General features: G+C 44.2%; 1 protein-coding gene across 1 annotated transcript in view; it reads right to left on the reverse strand.

Annotated features, from left to right (window-relative positions):
• Positions 1–24,416, reverse strand: part of LOC115472507 (protein FAM166A-like) — a 431,767-nt gene that overhangs the window by 223,336 nt on the left and 184,015 nt on the right. Inside the window, exon 5 of the mRNA XM_030206797.1 lies at positions 8,067–8,161. Coding sequence (XP_030062657.1) covers positions 8,067–8,161 — 95 coding nt within the window. The remainder of the gene's footprint in view (positions 1–8,066; positions 8,162–24,416) is intronic.

The raw sequence follows: 24,416 nt of genomic DNA on the forward strand, positions 1-24,416 counted from the left end.
AACTTGCCAGAGTGCTCCTTACTTGTCTCCACATTCTCTTGGCTACAGCATCTGGTGGCAGCTTTCTGCAGTACCTAAATTGCTGCTGGTGGTGGATAACACATAGAACTGCCAGGGGGTCATTCTCCTCTGTGAAGAAGTTTTGCCCTGTCCTGGCAGCCATCTTGCTCATCTAAAGTTTTGTTCACATTTCACGGCCATGCCACAGGCTATAATGCATGGAAAGTTTAAACACGTCTAGCCACATGAGTTCTGCAACATATACCTATATAAGCCACCTATATTTCCAAATTAACATATTTCAGTCTTTTAAGATGAATTCCTGTATAATGGCTGACGACTACTCTTATGGACATTTTTAGTAGCAAGAAATATCTGTTGTACATCTACTTCCTTTTTTTGGATGTTCATTTCTGTAGATGGGTATGGGGTGATTTTCAGCCACCCCTAAATTTTCATGTCTCAGTTTCTGAAATACAGTCCTGTTGGGCCACATGTCTGTAACTGGATGTTTATTTTCACGTTTGAATATTCTTTCTAAAATACCACTCTATATCTCTCAATCATTTCCACTTATTACAACCACTTCAATGATAACTGTCCACCCTCTGGCATCATGAACATGAGACCTCCCCTGTAGTTAACCCCTCCAGACTGGACCTCAGTTTTTGTCCTCCTAGAGGATTCTTTCAAAACCATGGAGCAAGTGCCCATAAGAATCTCTTGTAAAGATGGTGGGGCTGTGGGAGGCAGCCCAGCTAACTGCTCAGTCAGCGGCAAACCCGTAAATTCAATGCCGGGCTTTATCTGATGACTGGCATTGAATTTCCATTTTTTTATTGGCTGCTAGGCTGAGATTCATCGGCTGACTGGCTAACATAGCGGCCAAAGATAGACCTGCTATTTATGTGGGTCTATTATCTTGCCGCAAAACTTAGCCAGTCAGCCAATGAATATTAGCACTAACCAGCTAAGTCGCATGACATAGCCAGTGACCAGGCTAGCCATTAAGTTCTAATATTCAGCTGAGATAGCCAGCTTAAGGCCATTTAACCGGCCAGGAGCCATTCCTGGCTGGTTAAATAGTGCTGAATATTGAGGAGGGGGTGCTCCTAATTGTTATGACATCAGCACAAAGGATCAGCAACCTCCAAGATCTTGTCTTCCATTCCCTCTACATTTGTTTCTCTCTTAACAATGTAGTTTCTCCCATAAGTCATCTCATGGAGTGGAGGAGTAGCCTAGTGGTTAGTGCAGTGGACTTTGATCCTGGGGAACTGAGTTCGATTTGTTTCTTTCTTAACAATGTAGTTTCTTCCATAAGTCACCTCATGGAGTGGAGGAGTAGCCTAGTGGTTAGTGCAGTGGACTTTGATCCTGGGGAACTGAGTTCGATTCCCACTGCAGCTCCTTGTGACTCTGGGCAAGTCACTTAACCCTCCATTGCCCCTGGTACAAAATAAGTACCTGAATATATGTAAACCGCTTTGAATGTAGTTGCAAAACCTCAGAAAGGCAGTATATCAAGTCCCATTTCCCTTTCCCCCTTTCCCATTCCAAGTTTCATATCAATCCATCATCATCATGATCATCCTCACGTAGCATTTCAATCAGGATAAGGTGGCTCTGCACATTCTGGACTGCAAATAGGATCTCCTATGGTATACTTCTGTGGCACAAAGGACCTCCACAAAACTTCCCAGCTATTCACCACATACAATCATTTAAGCATGCCAGCCACCTTCTTAAATTAGGTATCCAATCATGCTTCAGCTATTGCAGGTCCAACAGGCAGTCTCTTGACAGAATCAGCAATCACCATCTCTAGGCAAATCTGCTTCTATTGCTAACCTTCATGTAACTCCTGTACTGGATATCTGCAAGGTGACAGCCTGGAGTTCCATTCATACTTTCACTAGGCACTACTGCTTGGACTTGTCCTTTTCACAAGATGGTGCCTTTGGACAGGTGATTCTTTATAACCTCTTCACTAATTCGGTCTTTCTGTATGATGATTCTCAGTTTTGAAATCACTAACAAGTGCACTTGTATCTCCCATGCTTGTCATGGGTAAAGTGGAGTTACTTACCTGTAAAGAGGTTCCATGTAGACAGCAGGGGAATGTAGCCACACTTTTTCTCCTCCCTTGCCTCCATCTTCAAGAAAGATGACATTTTGGCAGCTCTGCAATGGGCTGAGGAGTGGGGGCTACTCTACTCTAGCACAGAAGCACCTGTGCATGCTCAGAGGATCCTCCAAAGGCTTACCTGAGTGTAAGGACAGCATTCCATACATTGGATCCATTAGATGATGCCTATATCAGGGGCTCCAAATACAATTATCATAATGTAAGTATAGGGCTATTTTATGTCCGATAATGTCCTCTATCTCAGTTGTTTTCATCAGGCATTTTACCATCCTTAGGCTATCTACCTGCTTATAATCGAATGAGAAAAACGCCCAAGTTCCGACCTAAATCGGGAGATGGACGTTTATCTCACAAAACCGAATAAAGCGGTATAATCGAAAGCCGATTTTTGGACGTTTTCAACTGCAATCCGTCGCGGATGCGGACAAAGTTGATGGGGGCGTGTCAGAGGTGTGGCGAAGGCGGAACTGGGGCGTGGTTATCTGCCGAACAGAGATGGGCGCATTTCACCGATAATGGGAAAAAAGTATGCGTTTTTAGCTAGAATTTAGGACACTTTTCCTGGACCCTGTTTTTTCACGAATAAGGCCCCAAAAAGTGCCCTAAATGACCAGATGACCACTGGAGGGAATCGGGGATGACCTCCCATGACTCCCCCAGTGGTCACTAACCCCCTCCCACCACAAAAAATGAAGTTTCTCAACTTTTTATTTTCACCCTCAAATGTCATACCCAGCTCCCTGGCAGCAGTATGCAGGTCACTGGAGGAGTTGTTAGGGGGTGCAGTGGACTTCAGGCAGGTGGACCCAGGCCCATCCCCCCTACCTGTTACAATTGTGCTGCTTAATGCTTATTAGTCGTCCAACCCCCCCCAACCCACTGTACCCACATGTAGGTGCCCCCCTTCACCCCTTAGGGCTATAGTAATGGTGTAGACTTGTGGGCAGTGGGTTTTGAGGGGGATTTGGGGGGCTCAACACCCAAGGGAAGGGTGCTATGCACCTGGGAGCTCTTTTACCTTTTTGTTTGGTTTTGTAAAAGTGCCCCCTAGGGTGCCCGGTTGATGTCCTGGCATGTGAGGGGGACCAGTGCACTACGAATCCTGGCCCCTCCCACGAACAAATGCCTTGGATTTATTCATTTTTGAGCTGGGCGCTTTTATTTTCCATTATCGCTGAAAAACAAAACGCCCAGCTCACACATTGTTGAATAAAACATGGGCGTCTATTTTTTCCCAAAATACGGTTCGGTCCGCCCCTTCACGGACCCGTTCTTGGAGATAAACGCCCATGGAGATAGGCGTTTTCGTTCAATTATGCCCCTCCTAGAATATCTGGTAGACATAACTTGATAAATGATTCAGTCATTCAAAACTTTCCTGTTCGTACTGGCAGGGGCATTATAGTCTATTTTATTTTAATGTGACTCAGAAGATTCATCACCTAAGAGTTTTAATTGCTGTTAAGTGTACAGAGGATAAATCTCAGTCTTCAATTCCTATGCCTTGTTTTCTTGTGAATACCCGCTCAGTTTGTAACAAGCGTGATATTATGCGTGACTTGATTTTTGATTCTGATGTGGGTATGTTTTGGGTTTTTTTTTTGTGAGACTTGGCTTTCCTCAGTGGAGGGCCTTCACCTTTATTCACTTTGCCCCCCCCCCCCCCCCCCAGTTAAAATGTTTTTATTGTTCTTGTGAAATGCAAAGGGCCGGAGGTGTTATGATTATTTATAAATCTTGGCTGATTAGTCTAAGGGAAGCTAAATTGGAAACTGGTTTAGACTCCTTCTCGTTAGGTGTGAGCTTTTCTTCTGCTTCCACCTCTATAGACATGATTTTAATTTACCTTGCTCCTAATGGTGTTCTTAATTGACAGAATTCTTGCTCATTCTGTTTATTTTAAAAGTAATGTAATTTTAGGTAATTTTAATTTGCACTTAGAAATGTGTGATGATCCTTTAGTGTCATATTTTAGAGACCTCATGTCTTTAAATTTGACGTGGATACCCACTTCTCAAATTCATAAAGCTGGTCGTACATTGGACAGTCTATTTGTAATAGGTGAATTGAATTCTGACAGTTTTCTTTCAGATATTGTAGTCAATCCTGTCATTTGATCACATTATTTTTTAATTAGTTTGAATCTTTTAATGGATTCTACTCATCAACGCATTTCCTCTTCAAAATCATCTAAATTGGTTAGGAGTCAAGTACAGGGATAATGATTTCACTGAGCTTATACACCCTGTGTTTGCTTCCCTGAACAATGATGATGTTGATGAAATGATTTCTGGTTGGAACTGTAACTTATTGGCTATTGCTGATTCTATTGCCATTTTAAAAAACTTAACAGGAAAAGTGAAATTTCCCCTTGGTTTCCACTGAATTATTAAATAAAAAATGTAAGTGTAGGAAATTGGAAAGGCTTTAGCACATTTCTGGATTGGATACAGATAAGATGTGCCTGAAATTATGTATTTCTGTTAATTCATCATGCTAAGTTAGAGTACTATGCTAAAAAGATTATGACTGGGTCTAATGATTCTCGTGTTTTATATCAGATTGTACATACTTTGTTTCAAGATCCTTTCAATACTATTGCTCAATCATCTCCTTCTGCAATACAGCTAGCTAAATCTTTTGAAAAGAAGATAATTGATATAAGATCACAATTTCCATCTACAACTTCTATGGATTTTTTTAGATTTATCTTGCACAAATTATGTTGATGTCATACCTGTTGATCAGTTTTGGGGTGAATTTAAGGAGGTCAGTTTGGAACAGATGAGTAGTGTAATTATTTCCTTTAGTGGGTGATTTTGTGCTTTGGATCCTTGCCCTGCCTCATTGTTAAAACACCTTCCTATTGAAGGAATTTCATGGCTTTTGATATTGGTAAATCTTATGTTGCAGCTGGGTTACTATCCAATCAGCATAGGTTCTATTATTTTGCTTCCTCTTCATAAAGATCGTTCAAAATCCCCATCAGATTGTTCAAATTATAGGTCTATTGCATGTATTCCATTTTTAGCCAAGGTATCCAAATCTATTGTAGGATCCCAGCTTCAGGATTATTTGGATCCTTTTGATATACTTGATTGTTATCAATCTGGATTTAGAAAATATCATAGCACTGAAACTTGTCTCTTAGCTGTTGTCTCAGAACTGAGGACATTAGTTCACAAGGGTATTCCATCTGCTTTAATGCAGTTGGATTTACCAGCTGCATTTGATATGGTTGACCATGACTTCTTATTATTGTGATTGTGTGAAATTGGAATCTCAGGCAGGGTGTATGATTGGTTCTCTTCTTTTTTGAAGAATAGGAACTATCAAGTATTTTTTAAGAATGAATATTCTCCCTTATGGTCACCTGGGAGTGGAGTTCCCCAGGGCTCTTCTTTGTCTCCTGTTTTATTTAACATCTATTTTAGCCCTCTGAGAAAGTTGCTTAAATCTTTGAATTTATCCTATTATATTAAAACAGACAATGTTCAAATTGTTTTTCCAGTTACATCCACAATTTCTGAGTTATTCAAACATATTCAGTATTGTTTTTCTAGTATCTCCAAATGGATGTTGGCTAATTGGCTTAAACTGAATGCAGAGAAAAGTGTTCTATTATGGATTAATGGTAAATCTCAATCTTTAAACTAAATAAAAATGATAAATTTGTTCAAAGGTTGACTTAGACCCGGATCACAGAAAAGAATTTGTTTTAAACAAAGGAAACCTTAACCGCCTGGAGTGCCTACATAGATGGTCTACCCCAATTAACCGGCTACTATCACTGGTTTCAAGAAACCTCGGAAAACCAACTGCAAAGGAAAACCTTTTAGGGAGTTTTTCTTTTGCTGTTGGTTTTCAGAGGTTTCTTATTTTATAGAATTGCCCCCAAAATGAGCAAACCTTTTAGTAAATAGGCCCCTATATTCAGTTTTTTAAATGACTCTCTGCCCAGGGCATCTTGTATTGTTCTGAAATAGATGGAAAAATCACACTACAGTATATAATGCTAGTACAGCAGAGTCTCGATTATCCAACATAAATGGGACTGACAGGTGGTTGGATAATTAAAAAGTCAGATAATACAGAAAAAGTGGATAAAGGATAAAAGACAGTCATACTAAATGCATGTTTCAAAAGAGGAAGCAGTAACAAGAGTTTTATAAACTTATTGTGCCCAAGAATTTTACCTCAAACAAAACTGCAAAATTCCACTAATATTACAATTATAAACAATAATACTAATACAAATCAGGGTTCTCTCAACTTAACTTGATTCTACCAATAAAGAAAATATAAATAAAGAGCAGAGAAATTCAAAAACTCCTCATTTAAAGTGCTCAATCACAAATTTTTTGTGTGAAATGGAGATATGTATCACTCTGAAGGGGGCACCGTAAGCATTGAAAAATATTGATTAGTGGTATAAGTATAAAGTACAACAGAGCATACTAGATTAGTGCTTCCTGGTGTGCTGGTTCCTATGCCTGGGTTCATGAGAGTTAGCACACTAGCCCCGATATTTCAGCCCGTGTTAGTTAAATCATTAGAGAGGGAATGAGAAATGTAAAAAAGCAGGATATAGTTAGTAAGGCTGCAGGTTTCTTTAGCACATTTGTTTATTGGAAGATGTATTATGTAGTATGAGATAGAGGGGTCCTAGTTCAATATAGGATATTCATGGAGATATAAATTGAGAGCTTATTTTGTAATATATTATTTATCACATACACGTTTTGGAAATTGGGAGCAAAAGGTTTGCTCATGGGTGTTATTGAAATAACACTTGGAGACATTCTATGATAGAGAAACCCATCCACCCTCTAGGAATAGCCTACTTAAAGTATCTCCATGTCACACAATTTGTGAAAAAAATTTGGGATTGAGCACATTGAGGAGTTTTTGAATTTCTCGGCTCTCTATTTATATTTTCTTTATTGGTAGAGTCAAGTTAAGTTGAGAGAACCCTGGTTTGTATTAGTACAAGAATTTTACCTAGCACTGTTGCATTTTAACTAAATGTGATGCCAGGAAAGAGAGAGAGAAACCAGTATGCTTCTAAATGACGATGCTCTGATGTCACATAGGTATGTTGGATAATCCAGAATGTCGGATAAGTGAAGGTCGGATAAGCAAGACTCTACTGTAATATGGCAAATAATCTGAAGAGATATTAAGGAAAGAGAATTTGAAGGGATGAGTTTGGCATATTTACCAAAAGCTTGCCATGAAAGATAGTAATGGATGCTTGATCTTTACAGAGCTCTCGCTGACATGATAAGAATGCTGTTGAGTATGCTTAAGAAGTAGCCTGTTCTAGTGTGTGGGATAGACACAGAAATAGTCATGATGGAGACTTTCTCTCTTGGTCATTGTGAAAGCTGTCTCTGGGGGATTCCTGCCTGGCTCAAGGAGTAGGATCAAGAAAGCTGAAGTACCTTCTGAGTGTCTCATAACTATAGGAAAGCCATATTTCATCATGTAGTTCTATAAAGTATAAATTAAAGAAATAAAACCACATGGCTGCCACAAAAACAGACTAGAGTGTGAGAGGAAGTAAGTAGTGGCAACAATAGCCGTGGGTTCAGGGTGAGTGTTACGGGGTGAAGGATAGAAGGGGAAGGAAGAGGGCCCAAGAGGAGTGGTGTTCTGAAGGAAGGGATGGACAGAAGCCATGAGAGGTGAAAAGGAAGGCTGGCCCAGATGGGAGAGCGCCAGTAGGAGCTGGGAAGTGAAACAGTAACATCTGGCAGCACTAGTTTGCCACAATTTCACAGTACACAGACATTTCTGCAGCAGTTTTAGCTGTGAAATTGTAGAAAAATGAAGGTAATTTTTTACCTACTCATATGGTCTCACACAGTAAGTAAAGCATTGTTGAAATCCAGTTTACAGAAAAGTGTTATTTTACCTGTCGACGATCAAATTCGTCCAGACACTTTTTAACTGCTGGTAGGAAACTATTGCCTATATCCCAAGAAAATCGAGGTACAAAGCCAGAGTATCCTGAGAAAGAAACAAGATAAATTTATTGAGTCAACAAATGGAGATTTCACTTTTTATTTTTACCCTCTCTATGTTGGAGCTGACATGTATGTCATTCATGTTTTATATATCTAAAGAAAATGTGAGGGAATTCTCTAGGATCTTGTATCACAAGAAGCAAGATCTTCTACTCTATGTAACACTGATTTCTTGGCGTTTTTGCAAGATTTTTCTGCAGTGGATAGAAGAAGTTTAATAGTGTACAGTTCAGTTCAAAATGGCTGGTATTTGATATAGGGAATCTAGTGGTTGGCAAGTCAAAAAACTTGCCAATGTAAGTGCTAGTTTTCTGCTGTTTGCCAACCACCAGACCCAGTTCTAGTGCAGAGGTGGTACTTGATTCTATTGTTTCCCTTGGAGCCTCCTTTCATCCCTTCTATGGCATTCTGCTGGCTTGCCTTCCTGCTCTCATTTTCTATCCCTTCTCTGCCAGCCTGGTACTGAACATCACAATCAAAGGAGGAGAGTGGCTGCACTCTTCTCTTCTACGACTTGGTGCTTCAATGCAAGATTTGAACTTCAGGGTTCTATAATGTCTTGCACGGTTCAAATTTTGTATTTAGCGCCAAAGTGGCAGCAGATGAAGACATAGCTCAATCTGTAGTCACTCTCCTTCTCTGATTTTGGTTTCAGCATCAGGCCATTAGTGCTTGGAAGGAGCTGGGTGTGTGCTAAGGGAGAGAGGGAGAGGTAGGTGTCTGCATACCACATAGGGGGTGGGGGGAGGGTGCTGAATGCATGCTGCAGGAAGGGGATCTGGGTGTCTGTGTTCTGCTGAATAGGAGGGATCTGGTTGTCTGTGTGCTGCAGGGAGGGAGTTGGGTATCTGTGACCTGTAAGGGGAGGAGCTGGGTGCCTGTGTGCTGGGGAGGGGGATGATGAGCAAGGTGGGATAGAGTTGGGTTGTGGGAAAGAGCTGGGGAAATGTATGAGGATATTTAGATATAGGGGGATGCATGCCACAAAGGGTGTATAAAGGAGTGGTTATTGAGAGAGCACTTTGGGGAATATGGTGGTGCTGATTTAAAGAGCATTATGGGTGCGTTATGTCACGGGATGTATGTAGGTAGTAATCATTGAGACAACTATGTTGAGTGTCTGTGTGTATGTCTAGAGAGGTGGTTATTGAGAGAGCTATGGGAAAAGGGTGTCAGGGAGGAGGGCTAAGAGAGCTATGGGTATGTGTGAGGGCGGGATTTTTGAGAGAGAGAGAGAGAGAGAGAGACAGAGAGCTATAGGAGTGCATGTGCTGAAGGGGGGAGAGCTACGGGATGGATGTGTGAATGCCTAGGTCAGGGTTTGAAAAAGAGAGAGAACTGGAGTGGGGTCTTGTTGAGGAATGAGGAGAGAGAAAGAAAGCTGTCCATCCTGGAAAGGAAGCAGATAATACTGTGAACTTAACTTGTCAGGGGTCATGGCTTTGTTTCTATGGTGCCCCAAATGGCTCAAACACCTGATGTGTGAATTACATACCATTCAAACAGCTGATGTTTTAACCATACAGAGCTCCATAGATTCAACATTTGAACTGCATGGTTTTGTAAGTTTCAATTGTTTATGCAGTGCCGCAAGAGTGAGGGAGCATTGAGCCAATCAAAGTTGAAAACAGATGCTGGACTTGGATCATCATAAGGGACTGGGGGTGAGCAGGGAAGGAGGACTGAGTGAGAGTAGAGAAAGGATGGGAGTAACTTGGGGAGTAAGGAATGTGGGGAGAAGCAAGAGAAGAATAAGAATTTAGGAACTTGGAGTACTGGTGGTGAGAAGAACTGTTGATTGTTGAAGAAAGCATACACTCAGATTTGGTGAAAGAGTGGGAGCACAGAAAGGTGCAAGGTAGAGTAAAGGGCTGGGGATGGGAGATGATGGGGATTCAAGATACTGAATAGGAATTTGAAGGGGACAGCACCTAGTAATTGATATATATGAGGGAGGATGTGAGAGAATAGGGAAGAAAGGTTGGGAAGGGGGTTTGAGAACTGATGTGAATGATCTAGGGGACTGGAGAGAGGTTTAGAGGTATGGAAAGAGATGTATCTCTGAAGAGAGTAAGAGAGGATAGAAATGAGGCTGGGGAGATGGTAAAAGAGGGGTCATAGAAAGTTGGGATGGAGCTAGGGCTGTTGAGGAAATAAAAGGCAGGTGGGTGAACGTTAGAGATGGTATTGGAAGCTGAGGAAGGAGAGAAACAGAGAGAACAATGGGAGTGCTAGAGAAGGGATGGGAGTGCAAGGTGGAAAGCTGTTAGGTGAGAGGTGAAAATGAGACCGAGGTCTGGAGAAAGGAGTAAAATCTAGGTATGAGTGAGGCAGAGGATAGAGACGTGGAAAAATCAGTGTCAGGCACAAAGAGAAGACAACAGGAGGAAAGAAGAAATGGAAAGGAGATGGTGAGAAGATAAACCCAAGAAAAGTGGAAGAGAGACTGGAACCAGATCAATTAGAAAAATAAAATGCCAAGGCAACCAAGGTAGAAGATTAGAAACAATTATTTTCAATTTGTATGGACTGGATTATGTCAGCATGGGGAATTTTGCATCTCTTCTTTCCTTGTCATCAGCAGCAGATGAATCCATTACGAATGGGTTGTGTCCACCTACCAGCAGGGGGAGATAGAGAACACTGAAAACCTTAGTGCCTCTAGGACGGCTAGCTCCATCTGCCTCTCAGTATTTCTCTATCTCCCAGCAGGGTTGGACGCAGCTTGTTCAGCTCCTTGAAGATTCAGCCTGGGGTGGCTCCTGTGCTTTTGCCAGTTGTAGCAGGGGTGTTGTGGCTAAGTGGAGCCCACTTTAAAGGCACATAGGTTCACCCTTTCCCTGCCTTACCCTTCCCCCTGTGTGGATGCAGGCATATAGGTTCGCCCTTTCCCTGCCTTTCCCACCCTCTTCTGCCTCCGGAGTGCCTCTGTAGCTGTTTGCCTCCAGCTTTCCTCACAGCGTTAAAAAAAACGCGCTTTTCAGCGCTGCTATTTCCGAGGCTTTTCCTGACTGTGCAGCGTGACTGTGACTGTAGCTCGCAGACTTGGTCCTTTGAGGTAAGAGCGGTACTCAGCTCCTCCAGGGAGGGCCTGTGGACGGCGTTCCGATCGAGGTGATTTTGGCGCGAAGCCGTCATTTTGAATTTTATTCCACCATTTTTCGGCGATTGCTGAGGGAGTTAAGCGCTGTTCCCGTTGTGGCAAGCGCAGATCAGCAGCATGGCTCTGTAAAACGTGCTGTTTAGACGGTAGAGCCAGTACGAGCATGGCGAGCGATGATTCTTCCCACTCGATGGAGCTGGCAGCGGGCGCCATCTTGGAAGCGCCACATTGCTCGACCCCCGCGGTTGCAGAGGAGTGTGAGAGCAGAGGGGCGCCTCAGGGAGGCTACCAGAGGAGCTTTGTTCTCCGTGGCTCCTAATTCAGAGACGGGAGGTCAGGGTGAGTTTTTCTCCCCCGAGTTTGTGCTTATTTTACATAAAGCCTTCATGCTGAAAAGAGCTCTGCCGCAGGTGGCTGACACTGGGTTGCTACCTGGTCCCCCTCTGACTGATGATGGCCCGGGGCTGATGTCAGACGTGGTTGCCCCTGAGCGTTGGATTCACGCTAAGCATAGACGGGTAAATTCCCCGTCGGAGAGTGACGCACTCCCCTTTCCACCCCCCCCCCCCCCCCCCGTGGTCGGGCTGTGGGGACTTGGAGGGATCTGGTAGACCTTCGTGGTCTGAAGAGCCAGAGGAAGGTGCCGGTTTGCCACTGGATCTGAATGATCCCATTGTGGTTCGGATTTTCCACCGCGATGAGCTGCCAACACTTATCTCTGATGCCTTACAAGCCCTCTCTATTGATGGCCCTGTTCAAGGCGAGGCCTCCTCTGGTAATCCGAGGATGGCGAGTACTAAGAAGCCTGCTCGTGCTTTTCCTTTGCATGACTCCATCCAAGAGCTTATTTTTGCTCAATGGGCTGACCCCGAGGGGCCCTTGAAAGTGGCCAGGGCAATGGGGCATCTTTACCCTCTGAGTGAGGAGCACTTGGCCCGTTTTGGGATTCCTAAAGTGGATGCCTTAGTCACGGCGGTGACAAAAAAGACCATCCTCCCAGTAGGAGGGATCGCCCTGAAGGACATTCAGGACTGGCGGCTGGAATCAGCGCTAAAACGGTCCTTTGAGATTTCGGGCCTAACCTTAAGGGCGTCTGTTTGCAGTTCTTATGCTGCTCGAGCCTGCCTCTCTTGGTTACAATAGGCAGCGGAACAGCCCGTGGATGGTGCGGAGTCCCTTGCTGAGGTTGCACCGCGCATGGAGTCGGCCTTGTCATTTTTAGCTGACGCCCTCTATGATCTGGTCAGAGCTTCGGCTAAACAGATGTCTGTGGCAGTGTCCGCCCGCCGCCTTCTATGTCCACGGCATTGGGCGGCTGATATGGCCTCTAAGCAAAGGCTGGTGAAGTTGCCCTTTCAGGGCCTTCTGTTATTTGGAGAGGAGTTGGAGAAGATTGTTAAAGACCTGGGGGATGCTAAACCCCAGCGGTTACCTGAGGATAGGCTGCGGCCTTCTTCCAAGGGTCAAGTGGTTCCCTCCTCCTCCAGACCTCGCTTCCGTGAAGCTAGAAGGTATCACCCGGGGCGCTCTGCTGGGTTTACTCAACGTGCCCGCTTTCAGCAGAGGAACTCCTTTCACTCGGACAAACGCTCCGCAGCGGCAGGCTCAAGGCCAGGAGTTCAGGGCTGTCCCTTCACAATGATGGGACGCCGGTCCACTCCTCCTTTACAGCTGTAGGAGGACGCCTTTCCCTCTTTCTCGAGGAGTGGACCAAGATTACCTCAGATCAGTGGGTCCTGGACCTGATCAGAGAAGGTTACTAATTGGAATTCGGTGCCCCGGTGAAAGACGTGTTTGTGGAGTCCCGATGCGGTACTGCCGTCAAACGGGTGGCGGTAGAGGAGACCTTACAAGTCTTGTTGCACCTTGGAGCGGTGATCCCTGTGCCTACCACTGAACACGGCTGCGGTCGTTACTCCATTTATTTTGTGGTGCCGCGAAAAAGCGGGTCTTTTCGGCCCATTCTCGACTTAAAGAAAGTCAATGAGTCACTAAGAGTGCGGCATTTTCACATGGAACCCTGCGCTCCGTCTTTGTGGCGGTACAGCCAGGAGAATTCCTCACGTCTCTGGACCTAAAGAAGCTTACTTGCACATTCCTATATGGCCCCCGCACCAACGGTTCCTCCAGTTTGCGGTGTTGGGAAATCATTTCCAGTTTCGGCCTTGCCTTTTGACCTCGCCACAGCTCCCCAAACCTTTTCCAAGGTAATGGTGGTAGTAGCTGCTTTTCTCAGGCGAGCGGGTATCCAGGTTCACCCGTACCTCGACGACTGGCTCATCAGAGCGGACTCTGCAGAAGAGAGTCGTCATGTAACAGCCAGAGTGGTCTCAGTACTGCAATCTCTGAGCTGGGTCTTCAATATACCCAAAAGTCACCTGATCCCCTATCAATCACTAGAATATATGGGGGTCCGGTTCAACACGGCCTCGGGGTTTGTCTTTCTACCCGACAAAAGGTGGTGCAAGCTTCAGAATCAGGTCCGTCTGCTCCTGAGGATGCCTCGCCCGCGAGCTCGGGACTTTGTCCAGCTGTTGGGGTCAATGACGGCCACCTTGGAAGTGGTGCCATGGGCGAGAGCGCACATGAGACCTCTGCAGATTGCCCTGCTTCAACGATGGTCTCCTATGTCCCAGGATTATCAATGCAGACTCGCATGGCTCCCTGCGGCCTGACTCCGTATGGAGTGGTGGCTCTCAGACAGCATGCTGTGGCAAGGAATGCCACTAGCGCTTCCCGATTGGTCACATTGCCAGGGGAAGCTATGCCCAGGGTCTGTGGACACCCGAGGAACCGAGGTGGTCCATCAATCGCTTGGAACTGAGAGCGATATTCCAGGCTCTTCTGGCCTTTCACAAGACTCTGGAGGGACTGGCTGTCAGAGTTCTGTCGGACAACACAACAGCAGTGGCCTACATAAATCGACAAGGCGGCACTCAGTGTCAAGCACTGGCCGCAGAGGCCGCTCAGATATGCCACTGGGCCGAGCTACATCTGTAGCTTCTGTCAGCAGCTCACATAGCAGGTCAGAGCAACGTGCAAGCCGAATTTCTAAGCAGGTATCAAACCGACCCTGTGGAGTGGGAACTGGCAGACGAGGTGTTCCTTCAGATCTGTGCCAAATGGGGAATGCCCGTAGGGGATCTTATGGCCTCAAGCACAAATGCCAAAGTCTTGTCCTTTTTCAGCAGACGGAGAGATCCTCGCTCGGAGGGGTTGGATGTCTTGGCTCAACCCTGGCCCCCGGGCCTCCTGTATGTGTTCCCTCCTTGGCCCTTAATAGGGCGACTCCTCCTGCGAATTCGGCTGCATCAAGGAGTGGTGATCCTCATTGCCCTGGATTGGCCCAGGCAGCCATGGTATGCGGGCCTCTGACGGATGCTGTTGGAGGCTCCCCTTCCTTTGCCTCTGGTACCAAACCTGTTGACGCAGGGCCCGGTGACTATGAAGGATCCCTGCCGCCTTGGTCTTACGGCATGGCTATTGAGAGGGCGCAATTGAGAGACAAGGGCTATTCTAACAAGGTCATCTGCACTCTTTTACAGGTCCACAAGCGTTCCACTTCCGTTGCCTATGCTCGGATCTGGCGCCAGTTTGAGGCTTGGTGTGTTTCTAAAGCGATCACACCCATGCGGGCTTCTGTCTCGCCGATACTTGACTTTTTGCAGGATGGTATACAAAAAGGCTTGGCCTATAATTCCCTGCATGTTCAAGTGGCAGCCTTGGCATGTTTTCGGGGGAAGGTCGCTGGCCTCTCCCTGGCTGCGCATCCGGACATTGTACGGTTTGTTAGAGGGGTGCTTCGGCTCCGGCCTCCCGTGCGGGCCCCTTGTCTGGCTTGGAACCTGGGGCTAGTATTAAAGGCTCTTCAGTGTTCGCCCTTCGAGCCACTGAGGCGAGCTTCGGAGAAGGCTGTGACTCTAAAGACAGTCTTTTTGGTGGCCATTACATCGGTGAGGCGGGTGTCTGAGCTCCAAGCGCTGTCCTGTCGAGACCCATTTCTGCAATTCTCAGAGTCCGGAGTAACGGTACGTACTGCGCCTTTCTTCCTGCCTAAGGTGGTTTCAGCGTTTCACCTAAACCAGCTGATTTATCTGCCCTCCTTTACTAGGGAGGAGTTTCCGGAATCTTTTGGGCAGTTGCAGCTTCTGGATGTGCGCAGGGCTCTGTTGCAGTATCTGCAGATGTCTAATGCTTTCAGGACCTCTGATCACCTTTTTGTATTGTTGTCAGGTCCTCGCAGAGGGTCTCCAGCATCTAAAGCCACTATAGCCCGTTGGCTTAAGGAAGCCATTTTTTTCTGCATATCTGCTATCTGGCTGGCCTCCGCCTGATGCCTTTAAGGCACATTCCACAAGAGCGATTTCTTCCTCTTGGGCTGAGACGGGAGCACTCTCTCTTCAAGAGATATGTAGTGCAGCTACTTGGGCTTCTAAGCTCTCTTTTGCCCGTCATTACAGGCTGGATGTGGCTGCCAGGAGGGATGCGCTTTTTGGAGCACAAGTGCTTGCGCGTGGTATGGTTTGTTCCCGCCCTATCTAGGGATTGCTTTGATATATCCCATAATCATCTGCTGCTGATGACAAGGAAGGGAAAATTAGGTTCTTACCTTGGTAATTTTTCTTTCCTTTAGTCACAGCAGATGAATCCATGATCCCTCCCTGATTGACTCTGTTTTATGTTCAGTTTTTCCTGCGGACATGTTCCCTCATTGGGAGAAGTTGGAAAACAGTCTTCAGGATTTCTGTTCTACTACAGGAGGTTGAGTTCGTCCCTCCTTTGTGTTATTGCTCCTGTTCTGGGGTGTTCGTTCGCTGTGAGGAAAGTTCATGTTATGCTACTTTGCGGTTTAACACTGCTTTGGAAGCTTCAAAATACTGAGAGGCAGATGGAGCTAGCCGTCCTAGAGGCACTATGGTTTTCAGTGTTCTCCCTGCTGGTAGGTGGACACAACCCATTCGTAATGGATTCATCTGCTGTGACTAAAGGAAAGAAAATTATCAAGGTAAGAATCTAATAAATGTATTTCACACTATATAAAAAATAGGAAAATATTTCTTCAATATTATATTTCCCAGTCTCAATTTTGGGGGGTCGTGTTTCAATTTTTGGCTGCATATTTCTGTTTCTAATTCCTGGTCCTTTATTCTGTATTAGTTAAGGGCCCCTTTTACTAAACTGCACTAGCGATTCCTGTGCAGCAAATGTGACGAAGCCCATTTGAATTGAATGGGCTGCACTGCAATTGCTGCACCAGGAATCACTAGCACAGTTTAGTAAAAGGCATCTATCGATTTTCTGTATGTGACTAAGGTAAAGGATTCTGCTAGTATGAAGTTCCTGAGTAAGGATCTGCAGCAGTCCTGTTTATTCTGCTTGTCCTGTAGGCATATGGCTGTTCTAGGAGCCAGAGCATTATCTGCACTTTTTCCTTTTCATAGGTAGGGGTGTTGCAGTTTTAATCATTGGAATTAATACTGATTGGGTAATATTTGCTACACAGGCTTCAAGTTACTTTTTTTTTTTACAGGGATTTTATTACTTCACAAAGATTAGATTTATTAAAAGGTGCTACTGCACTACTGCATGCTAACATGTAATAACAAACATTACTGCAAGTTCCTTTTATTCAGAGACCTATTAACAAATAGTTATTACATGCATTAATATGGTAACACACTAAAGTAAATCTAGCCCAAGTGCCTGGCAGTGGAACATTAGTATGTTGTTTATTCCTGAAATGATACCACAATTTAAATATTTATATATACAGTGCAATCCGCTTAAGTGTAAGGGTCTGGGACCAAAGAAATGCATGCAGTTAACCAGAGCGTGCACTTAACCGTTGTGACCCAAAGAAGCTTGACATCTGATAAACATATGTACAGTACTGTTTATTATTATACGTACAGTATACAGTCTCAGTTAACTGACATTAGGCTTACTTGAAGTAATCGGTTATAGTCCTCTGTACACTCTTGGGTCTGTGAGTTCCATAGACTACGTCTGCCAGACAGTAAAAACTGTCATAGCACTGACATCCAGTGGCCTCCAGATAGGCCTGCACGATGTTGAGACTCTCCAGCACTTTTGCAAAAGTGACAGGAGGAGGTTGTTGAATTTCGTCAGCATGTGCCTCGCTGCTCATTTTTTCATCTGTTCCAACATCAGCCGTTGTTGCCTGCATGTAGGCGCATATCTCAACATCAGTGCTGTCTTCAGCTGTTTGTAGATCGTAGTCAACAGCTACGTAGTGATAGAACTCCTCTTCAGTAACACTGGCTGGGATGTCAATAACCTCTTCATCTGATGCGTTTTCAACAGCTGCATCTGTTTTGTCCCTCTCCACATCTTTAAAAAAGCTTGCCCGCTTGTAGTAGTTCACAATGGTTGCCTGTGTAACATGATTCCAGGCTTCTTTTTGCATATGTAGGGAATCCAACAGTGATAGATTATGAGCCAGTTCAACAGCACGTTTATCCTTGCCAGTCTGGTCATCCATAACGCTCATCAGACGACGTAGCACAAGAGCCCGATAATGTTGTTTGGCTATTATGCCCTGATCCATAGGTTGGATCAGAGAGGTAGTGTTTGGTGGCAGGAAGACCACCTTGACGTTAGACAACCTGACATCATTCCTGTGTGTAGCACAATTTTCACAAAGCAGCAAAATCTGACGCTTTTGTGCCTGCATTCTAGTGTCTAACTTCTTTAGCCACTGCTTCCAAATTTCCCCAGTCATCCATGAATTTGCATTAGCCTCGTATGACACAGGAAGTTGCTTAACTTTCTTGAATCAACGGGGCTGTTTGCTCTTTCCAATGATGAGGGGTTCCAACTTCTCACTCCCAACCATATTGCAGCAAAAGAGGATTGTCAGTCGGTCCTTGGATGTTTTACCTCCAGTAGTTTCGGCATGTTTGAATGCAAGTGTTCCATCAGGAATCGCTCGCCAGTAGAGACCATCTTCGTCAGCATTGAAAATGTCACGAGGTGCAAACTCGTTCAAGATGGTAGGAAGAACTGAAACAACCCAATTTTCAGCACAAAAGTCATCAGTGTCATGTTTCTCACCATGCTGTTTCTTGAATTTTATGCTGTTCCTCTCCTTCCATCTTTCCAACCATCCAACAGTGGCTTTGAATTCAGTTAGTCCAAGACTTTCAGCTAGCTGGTTAGCTTTCTCCATTAGCAGTGGACCACTGATAGGAAACTGTCTGCTCCGGACTCGAGAAAACCACCGAAGAAGAGCATCTTCTACCTCCTCAGCTTTTCCTGCCCGTTTTCGTTTCCGTTGTGGATTTGTATTGTTTTGCCAGTCTTCCAGAAGCTGGTCTTTCTGCTTCAAGACACGTGAAATTTGACTGGGATTGACACCATATTCTTTAGCAATAGATGCTTGACTTTGTTTGTTTTCTAATTTTTTTAAGAACTTCTATTCGTTCAGCCAGTGTTAAAGTCTTACAGTTCCGCTGTGATGATGATCCCGGTGTACGCTCTAACAACATTCTTTTGTTTATTCTGCCTTTGGCAGTTAAAGAGGCAGTAAATTTGAAATCTCGTTCGTTGTCATGCGTGCGCTTATGCAGAGTCTTTCCTGCAGAGGAGCGGTCTTGAACCATGCATATAAGCGAATCTTGCACTTATCAGTGGTGTGCTAAACCGAAGTTTGTCCCTGTAGAAATTGATGGTGCCAAAAACGGGATCGAAGTACGGCATGCAGTTAAACACAGCATGCGCTTATCCGACATGCACTTAAATGGAGTACACTGTATTTATAGTTAGTTGGAAGGAGGCCAAACCTAGGGTGGAAGATGACAAATGTCAAGATGACCAAATGTTGCAAAAATTTTCCTTTAATCGGTAAAGAACATGTGGATACAAGTCTCAGACAGAGAAACTCAACACAGGCTGTGTTTCGGCTGGACAGCCTTCGTCGGGAGAATCTTTCGAAACTCCACAAAATAGAATTTAATCAAACCGAAAATATCGAACACTGCATTAATTAAACTGTCTGTAAGGGTGCATATGATCAACATAAAATCAATATAATCTGCAATGGAATAAACCTGCATTCACATGAACCTACTACATACCACCTGTCCAAACTAGAATATCCGCATCAGTAAACAAGCTGACAAAAAGTTGGAAGAAGAAACATCCTACCTTCATTGCAGGGAAATGGGGAATGTGTGTTACAGAACTGGAGGTGCAGGATTTAATATACTGACATTCTGGCCAGTCCTGTATAGATATCAGACTTCACGCTGACAAAGAAAAAATTGTTGGTAGTTTCACAGGGTGGCTGAAATTGGAATTAGTGATGGGGGGGGGGGGGCAGTGAGAGGTTCAAAAACCACTGAAGGGATTGTATTGCGTAGTGGGAATAGGGGGCCTAGGGTATTCATTCACTCTAGGTTAATCAAACCAGCTGATCCATTTCTAGTTTTGTCCTATTGCATGTACAGAATTATAGTTCTAGTTGTCTAATTAGGGTTTTTTTTTGGGGGGGGGGGGCTTTGTTCTTTGAATGATCAGAGGTACAGATCCATGAATCCAGTGTGACAAAATCAGAACTAGATCAGTCTGTTCAGTTCAACCTCGGATGTGCTGGCAGTCCTGAGGAAAATAAGACACTGTATTTGGTGCATCAGTGTGCATATTGCAGAATATGTGCATTCCCAAAATGCAACATTTGAAGGATAATTTATATAGGGGATAGGGAAGATCATGCAAATGGGGGGGGGGGGGGTCTGAATTTAACTGGACTAAACACATATGGAGGCATAGCCTAGTGGTTTGAGCACTGGGCTGACGTTGAAGGATGCCTAGTTCATTTTCCTACTGCTGCTTCTTATGATCTTGGGCTAGTCACTTAACACTCCATGACCTCAGGTATAAAATTAGATTGTGGGCCCTCCAGGGACAGGAAAATACCTAATATACCTGAATGTAACTCATCTTGAGCTACCACTGAAAAAGGTGTGAGCAAAATCCAAATAAATCAATATGTAAATTAATGTGTAATATATTTGCACTATTTTATTTTTATAGTGTAAACATGTGAAAGGCAATTCTATAACTGGGTGCATGCATAGAATATCCCTAACCACACCCTCTCCAAAGATATCACATGATGTAACACCTATCAATGAGCCTTCTCTGGAGTTGCCCCCACGATCTTTCGCTTACCTCTTTTGCACTAACTATTTTCCAGGAGTACCTTATCCTACCCCTCTTCTCCCTCCCTCTTCCTCCCTCCACTTTCCCCTTTCTCCCTTGCTGTGACCCAGACTTTCCCCCGTATTGTAGTTTGTATGAATGACTGTTACCTTTTTTTCTTATAAACATTGTAGTTCCTTTCTATTTCCTCTGATTTATTTTTAAATTTTTGTAAACCGCTTTGATCTGCTGAGTTGGCAAAGACAATATAGAAAGCACTAATAAACTAACCTAAACTAAATTATTTGTGGAGCCAGGTGAAAGCTTTAATGAAAGAAACAACTAACTAGCCACACCAGTTGCATATATTGTAGCAGGACTCGCCTATCCACTTTTGAGATCATTTTCATGCACCTTTCTGACTTCATGTTCAATTTTCTTTAAGTTGGTACGTTTATTTTCTATCAAATTCCTGTTACTCTATCTTATCTGTCTGTATGCTCCACCTTCATTTACACACTATCCTGTCTATTAAGATATTTTGTTGTATATTTTGTTGATATCACGAGTAGCATACTATCCAGCTGATTTTCGAAAGTGATCGCCACCCATCTTCCGACACAAATTGTGAGATGGGCGGCGATCTCCTGAATCCACCCAAATCGGCATAATCGAAAGCAGATTTTAGGCGGCTTCAACTGCGTTCCATCGCGGGGCCAGCGAAAGTTGAAAGGGGGTGTGTCGGCATGGTAGCAAAGGTGGGACGGGGGCAGGACGGGGGCATGCGTTGAGATGGCCGGCTTCGCCCGATAATTGAAAAAAGAAAGCCGGCCGTCAGGAGAATTTGGTCCGTTTTATTTGGACTCTTTTTTTTTTTTTTAGGTCCAAGTCCCAAAAAAGTGCCCCAACTGACCAGATGACCACCGGAGGGAAGTGGGGATCACCTCCCCTTACTCCCCCAGTGGTCACCCCCCCCTCTCCCACACACACAAAAAAAATCAGTCATTTTTTGCCAGCCTGTATTCCAGTCTCAAATGTCATACCCAGCTCCATGACAGCAATATGCAGGTCCCTGGAGCAGTTTGTAGTAGGTGCAGTGCACTTAAGGCAGGTGGACCCAGGCCTATCCCTCTCCACCTGTTACACTTGTGCTGGTAAATGGGAGCACCCCCAACCCCCCAAACCCATTGTACCCACATGTAGGTGCCCCCCTTCACCCCTTAGGGCTATGGTAATAGTGTAGAGTTGTGGGCAGTGGGTTTTTGGGGGGGATTTGGGGGGCTCAGCACACAAGGGAAGGGTGCTATGCACCTGGAAGCTAATTTTGATTTTTTAAATAATTTTTTAAAGTGCCCCCTAGGGGGCAGTGGCATGTCAGGGGGGCCAGTGCACTAGAAATGCTGGCTCCTCCCACGCCCAAATGCCTTACATTTCACCGGATTTGAGATGGCCAGCTCCGGTTTCCATTATGGCTGAAAATCGGAGTCGGCCATCTCATCTGACCCCGGCGAGAGATTTGGCCGCTGCCAAGCGTATTTCGAAAATACGCGTGGCTCTGCCCCTTCGCAGAGCCGGCCCCAAAGATGGCTGCCCATTGATTTGGCCGGTGCCGTTTGATTATGCCCCTCCACGTTGGCTTTAGTAAGAGTTGGCTTTAGTAAGAGAGTGTGTCTTATATACCCACTGTTGATGGTGTTGCTTGTCTCTTTGTTTTTCAGCACTATGAGACAACTTTGGCCGCTCCTGAGACCCAATCAGTGCTGATCATGTGACAAGTTTGACATCCTCAAACAGCACCAAAGTGAATATAAAACTAAAGGGTCCTTTTACTATAGGGTTGCCTTGCGGTAACATGCAAATGGGAACTACAGGCCTAACTTGCCCTCAGCAACAACAAATTCCAGAAAAATATTACCTCAGGGGGTTACCCGGTGGTAATCTAACAGCACCACGCACTGCCCAGTTACTGCTGGGTTAGTGTGGGAGCCATTACCACCACCTCAGTGGCTGGTGGTAAGTGCTCCCTCCAAAATGGCAGCATGGTAAGTGCAAGCTTACTGTATGGCCATTTCTTTTTTCAGGCTTTTTACCCACTATGGTAAAAACGGCCTCAGTGCTCGGCAAAAACAGCCGCTGCCGCTAGCACAGGGCCCCTTTTACCGCAGTTTATTTAAAGGGTCCCTAAGGGGCCCTTTTACAAAGGCATACTGAAAAATGGCCTGCGGTAGTGTAGACATGTATTTTGGGTGCGCGCAGAATCATTTTTCAGCGCACCTGTAAAAAATGCTTTTTTAAATTTTTGCCGAAAATGGACATGGCGCAAAATGAAAATGGCCATGCGTCCATTTTGGATCTGAGACCTTACCGCCAGCCATTGTCCTAGTGGTAAAGTCTCCGTGCAGTAATGGCCTACGCCTGTCAAATGCCACTTGGCGTGCATCCAAAAATACAAATTATTTTTCAGACATCTGTATCGGACGCACGCCAAAAATGAAATTACCGCAAAAGCTACACGGTAGCCGGACAGTAATTCCATTTTGGCATGTGTTGGGCACACATAGCATATTTTCAAAGCAGTTTGGGAGGCTAAGTTCCATAGGTTTCTATGGAACTTTGGGAGGCTAAGTGCTTTGAAAATGAGCCTAATAGATGCTTACGTGGCTTAGTAAAAGGGCCCCTAAGTGACCTGTGGCATTTTGCACTGAAGGAGCATGCACAATTAGATCTCTTCTGTTTGAGTGAAACTTGGATTAATAATGGTGAGGAATCCCTTCTCTCTGTGTCTCCCACCTGAATACTCTGTGTTTTACTCTACATGATGAAACATAGTGGCAGACTTGCAGTTGTTAGTGAAAGGAGATGTTTATTAGATTTATGTAAAGATGCTGCATGATAGAAGTATGTGTGTGTCATGTACTCCAGGTAAATGAGATTCCAGAGAAATAGCCCTCCAGGAAGAGAGTATCTTGATGAGCTTTTAGATTATGAAGTTGTTAAGATCTATTATGTGCCTTGACTGAAACTGCTTTGTGCTGCTCCAGAAAAAGGAAAGAAAGTGTCTCTCTAGCTAAATGACTAGTTTGCCCTAATTTGTTTAAATTGCCCTTTCTTTCATCATATAGGAGATAGGTTGTTAGATTTCCCGTGTTAGGCTCATTTAGGACCATTAACTGAGTGACAAGCTTCCTGAAATTATTGTTTTATATCAACTGAATTTGAAAGTGTTTTCCCCTAACTTAGGGAGAGTTACTTGTTTTCTTAAATGTTTCAGAAACAAGATGGATGCTTGTAAATAACGTATATACAATTTAGATGATGATTGTAGAAAGGTGGAATGTTAAATATCATCCCCCTTTCCTGTCCTTTATGAGATTTGTTTTGTAGAAATAGGGAAACTGTGCACTTAACTGATTACTTGATGCCCTCATACTATTTGTTATGCAAGACATCTTTGTGAATATACATTTCCTTGTGTTAGGAATTTAAAAGGGCAATATAGCTTTTGAATAGCAACAAGTGTAGATTATTGGAATATTTCTGAGATAAGAGACAGTTTTGCAAGGATTAAGTTGCCATACTTATTTACTTGATATTCTAAGTTTCACATTCAAAAGTGGTGAACACCTTGATTATGATATATCTCCATGGAATTTAGGGTTTTTATTTTTGAATGCTTCACAATAATAGAGTGTCAGGTAGATCAACTAAGTGGAAAAATGATCTTATAGCAAATTGATAAGGACATTCCATTTTTGGGTAAAAAAAAAAAAAAAGAGTAAAGTGTTCCTTTTTCCCCTGACTGCTGTAGGAGGAAGGAAGAGAGAAGGGGATTCAGCATCTGAAATGTGTAATGGCTGTTAGACTCGACCTTTAATTTGTTTGAAAACGTGTACTATTTGTTACAAGTTTTCTTTATGTGTGTAAGAGATGAACGGTACAGTAGTTGGTTTTTCTTTTAATGATGTTGTTCTAT

Source organism: Microcaecilia unicolor, chromosome 6, assembly GCF_901765095.1.
Source record: "Microcaecilia unicolor chromosome 6, aMicUni1.1, whole genome shotgun sequence".
NCBI lineage: Eukaryota > Metazoa > Chordata > Amphibia > Gymnophiona > Siphonopidae > Microcaecilia > Microcaecilia unicolor.